Source organism: Rutidosis leptorrhynchoides, chromosome 11, assembly GCF_046630445.1.
Source record: "Rutidosis leptorrhynchoides isolate AG116_Rl617_1_P2 chromosome 11, CSIRO_AGI_Rlap_v1, whole genome shotgun sequence".
Lineage (NCBI taxonomy): Eukaryota > Viridiplantae > Streptophyta > Magnoliopsida > Asterales > Asteraceae > Rutidosis > Rutidosis leptorrhynchoides.
In genome coordinates, this window is record NC_092343.1 from 109,704,995 (window position 1) to 109,709,793 (window position 4,799).

The 4,799-nt window shown below is 40.6% G+C and overlaps 1 protein-coding gene across 1 annotated transcript; it reads right to left on the minus strand.

The window, feature by feature from the left end:
• Positions 1–3,718: 3,718 nt before the first annotated feature.
• LOC139874857 (uncharacterized) lies at positions 3,719–4,325 on the minus strand. The gene is made up of 2 exons (XM_071862253.1): positions 4,307–4,325; positions 3,719–4,260 (listed from the first exon to the last, which is right to left on the minus strand). The coding sequence occupies exons 1-2, from the start codon at positions 4,323–4,325 to the stop codon at positions 3,719–3,721; spliced, it is 561 nt and encodes a 186-aa protein (XP_071718354.1).
• Positions 4,326–4,799: the final 474 nt, after the last annotated feature.

Genomic DNA, 4,799 nt, shown 5'->3' on the forward strand with positions numbered 1-4,799 from the left:
TTCATCTGGTCTTCACGTTCCCAGGTATACTCGGGGCCTCTTCGTGAATTCCAGCGGATCTTAACAATAGGAATAGTACTTTGTTTCAAGCCTTTAACCTCACGATCCATAACCTCTATCGGTTCTTCAATGAAATGCATTTTATCATCAATGCAGATATCATCCAATGGAATAACGAGTGTGTCATCAGCAAGACACTTTTTAAGATTCGAGACATGAAATACATCATGTACATTATTAAGCTCAGAGGGTAGTTCTAATCGATACGCCACAGGACCAATTCTTTCAGTAATCTTGAATGGTCCAACAAATCGTGGGGTAAGTTTACTCCTCTTTCCAAAACGGACAACACCCTTCCAAGGAGATACTTTCAACATGACTTTATCACCGACTTGGAATTCTATATCTTTCCGATGAATATTAGCATAGCTTTTCTATCGACTACGGGCAGTTTCTAATCGTTTCTTAATCTGAATGATCTTTTCTGTAGTTTCATGTATGATTTCAGGACCAATTAACTGTCTATCTTCAAGTTCATCCCAGCACAGTGGAGATCTACATTTTCGCCCGTATAAAGCCTCAAATGGTGCAGCCTTAATACTTGAGTGATAGCTGTTATTTTAAGAAAATTCAGCCAGAGGTAAATGTCTATCCCATCCTTTGCCAAAATCGATTAGACAAGCACGTAGCATATCTTCCAACGTTTGGATGGTTCGTTCACTTTGACCGTCGGTTTGCGAATGATAAGCAGTACTCATGTCGAGTTGAGTTCCAAGTGCAGATTGTAGAGATTTCCAGAATCTAGAAATGAATCGACTGTCGCGGTCAGAAATGATAGAGATAGGTACTCCATGACGGGAGACGACCTCTTTAATGTATAGTTGTGACAATCTCTCCATCTTGTCAGTTTCCTTCATCAGTAAGATATGTGCAGATTTAGTAAGACGATACACTATGACCCAACTAGTATCATTGCCGCTAGAAGTCTTGGGCAACTTAGTGATAAAATCCATAGTGATGCATTCCCACTTCCACTGCGGAATATCCGGTTGTTGAAGTAAACCTGACGGCTTCTGATGCTCGGCTTTGACTTTCAAACAAGTCAGACACTTACTAACATACGTATCAATGTCTGATTTCAGGTTAGGCCACCAATAAAACTCTTTCACATCATGATACATTTTACTAGAGCCTGGGTGAATAGAATATCTAGTCTTATGTGCTTCATCCAAGACTAGTTCTCGTATGTTTCCAAAAACTGGGACCCAGATTCGGCCATTGAAATAACGTGTTCCGTTTCCCTTGGTTTCAAATTTCTTCTCGAGACCTTTAAGTCCCTCGAGTTGGACATTCTCCTCCTTCAATGCCTCAAGTTGTGCCTCATGGATTTGAGATGTAAGATTAGTACGAATACGCACATTCAAAGCTCGGACTCAGATTGGTTTGGCACGATCCTTTCTACTAAGAGCATCGGCTACTACATTTGCCTTTCCAGGATGATATTTAAGCTCACAGTCGTAGTCATTTAACAACTCGATCCAACGCCTTTGCCTCATGTTTAGCTGCTTCTGGTCAAAAATATGTTGAAGACTTTTATGATCGGTAAACACCGTGATTCTAACCCCATTGAGGTAATGTCTCCACATCTTCAATGTAAATACCACAGCTCCTAACTCCAAGTCGTGTGTGGTATAGTTCTTCTCATGTTTCTTCAACTGTCTAGATGCATAGGCGATAACCTTTTTATGTTGCATCAGAACACATCCAAAACCTTGATTCGAGGCATCGCAATAGACTACAAAATCGTCAGTCCCCTCAGGTAATGATAGAATCGGGGCTGTGGTCAATTATCCTTTAGAATCTTGAAAGCAGATTCCTGTTCCTAGGACCACTCGAATTTCTTCCCCTTGTGAGTTAGCTTGGTGAGAGGTTTAGCTATAAGAGAAAAGTCTTTGATAAACCTTCGGTAATAACCAGCAAGTCCCAAAAATTGGCGAATATGCTTCGCACTTCTAGGTACTTCCCAGTTCTGGATAGTGGTGATTATTGCAGGATCGACATGTATTCCATTACTATCAACTACATGCCCGAGGAATTGTACGGTTCTCAACCAAAATTCACACTTGAAGAATTTGGCGTATAGCTGTTCCTTCTTTAAGAGTTCTAAAATTAATCGCAGATGTTGCTCATGCTCTTTCTCGCTCTTGGAATAGATTAAGATATCATCGATGAAAATGATCACGAATTTGTCAAGATAAGGTTTGCATACACGGTTCATAAGATCCATGAATATAGCAGGAGAATTGGTTAATCCAAAAGGCATGACAAGAAACTCATAATGTCCATAACGAGTTCGAAAAGCAGTCTTAGAAACATCAGCTTCCTTGACCCTCAATTGATGATAACCCGACCTAAGATCAATCTTCGAATAGATACTTGAACCCTGTATTTGGTCAAACAGATCATCAATACGCGGAAGTGGGTAACAGTTCTTAATGGTCAGCTTGTTGAGTTCACGGTAATCGATACACATTCTCAACGTGCCATCTTTCTTTTTAACAAAGAGAACGGGTGCTCCCCACGGAGACGAACTAGGACTAATGAAACCTTTGTCTAAGAGTTCCTGGAGTTGGTTGGATAATTCCTTGATCTCTGATAGAGCTAATCGATATGGTGCCTTTTCAATAGGTGCAGCACCGGGAGTCAAGTCAATCTGAAACTCAACTTGTCTTTGGGGTGGAAGACTAGGGAGTTCCTCAGGAAAAACTTCCGAAAAGTCTCTAACTATCGGTACATCTTCAACTCGTTTCTCATCTGGTTTGACTTCCTTTACATGAGCTAGAATGGCTTGGTACCCTTTCATTAGGTACTTGCGGGTTTTGATACATGAAATGAGGTTAAGTTTGGAACCACTCTTTTCTCCTTGAATGATTAAGGTTTCACCATTCTCAAGGGGAATGGTAATGGTTTTATCGAAGCACATAATTCACGCCTTTATTGGGGATAACCAATCCATCCCTACAACTACATCAAAGCTTCCCAGCTCGACTGGCAATAAGTCTATCTTAAAGTGTTTGTCGGCTAGAATCAGATCACAATTTTTATAAACGCTGTCTACTTTCATAAGTTTACCATTTGCTACTTCTACAAGACACTTAATTTCTAAGGCTTGCGGTTTTTCAGTGAATAAGGTACAAAAATCAGTAGACACATAACTTCTATCTGCACCAGAATCAAATAGAACAGTAGCATAGCAGTTGTTAACAAGGAACGTACCCGTTATCACTTCATCATCATCACGGGCTTCTTCAGTAGTCATGACAAAAGCCCTGCCTTTAGCTTTACCAGCATCAGTTTTCTTCTTTGGACAGTTAGGCTTGATATGACCTATTTCCCCACAACCATAGCAGGTAGGGACATAGGCATTTGCTGCTGAAGCTGTAGCAGCAGGAAGTCTACAATTTTTGGTAAGATTACCTGTTTTCTTGCAGTTGGTGCACGGTACCATACATATCCCATAGTGGTTTTTCTCACATCGGTTACATCTAGGTTTCCCATCAGCTGGCTTCTTACTTGAGTTCTGGATGGGACTATTACTCTGATTGTCAAACTTTCTTTTATTATCCCCTGTCCTTACCTCAGCTGGTTTACTAATTGCCTTCTTTCTTCTAGCAGCCATAACTAAATCTTGGGCTAACAGCATAGCACCCTCAATAGTTTACTTACCCACAGATATAACATTCCCCTGGATATCAGAAGGTAGACCCTCAACATACTTGTCTATCATCTTGTATAAGGGGGTGACCATAGATGGACACAAGGATGCTAGTTCCAGAAAACGATGATTGTACGACTCTATGTCGTCATTCTTTACCACGTGTCTATAGAATTCGGCCTCCAATTTCTGGACCTGATTCCTAAGACAGTACTTATCGGTCATCATTCTTTTGACGGTAGCCCATGGAGTAGCGTTAGTAACATCAATCCCCATAGTTTGGCAATGGGAATTCCACCAGGTCAGAGCACTCCCAGAAAGGGTGTGGGTGGCATACTTAACACGATCAGCTTCTAAACAGTTGCTGATGCGAAACACGGATTCAAGTTTCTCGAACCAATGAATCAATTCAGTTGGTCCTTCAGTTCCGTTGTAAGATGTAGGCTTGCAATCCATAAAATTTTTGTAGGAGCAAGTAACATTATGGGGCAGAGCTTGAGCAGCACCACCGCCTTGAGCTGCAGCAAGTAGCTGCTGAAATTGTTCTGCAGTTAAGGTATAAGTTGGAGTAGCTGGAGCTCATGGGCGAACCATTTCCTTCAAGAGACATAGAAAAATCGAGTTAGATGAATAGAGTGGTAACGTCTAAACATTTTATGACAGGTGATCATTAAGTTCATATAACACTTGTAGTAATAAATTCAAGGCAAGTCATTAAAACACATAACAGCTTTTATTAATAAGTTCTAGAGGAAAATCCTCTTTATTACACTGAACTGAAAAAGGGAAATATGCGGGCAAAGCCGTTACAATCAACTATGAATTTAAAATTAACAACTAAGGAATGGAAAAACATGGATAGATATCCTAGTAGACATGACTCCTACTTAGGATCAGAACCCTTCTTCTTTTTGTCCTTGAGAGTGTTTTAGGCATCTTTCATGAACTTCTCCACTTTTTCATTCTTTTCCTTCTGCTTATCATCAAGGTACTTAAGGTTGTTATAGAAGTTATCAACCCTGCCTCCGAGCACGTTGAGATGGTAGTCCATCATAGCAAACCGATTATCGACACGGGCTCTTTC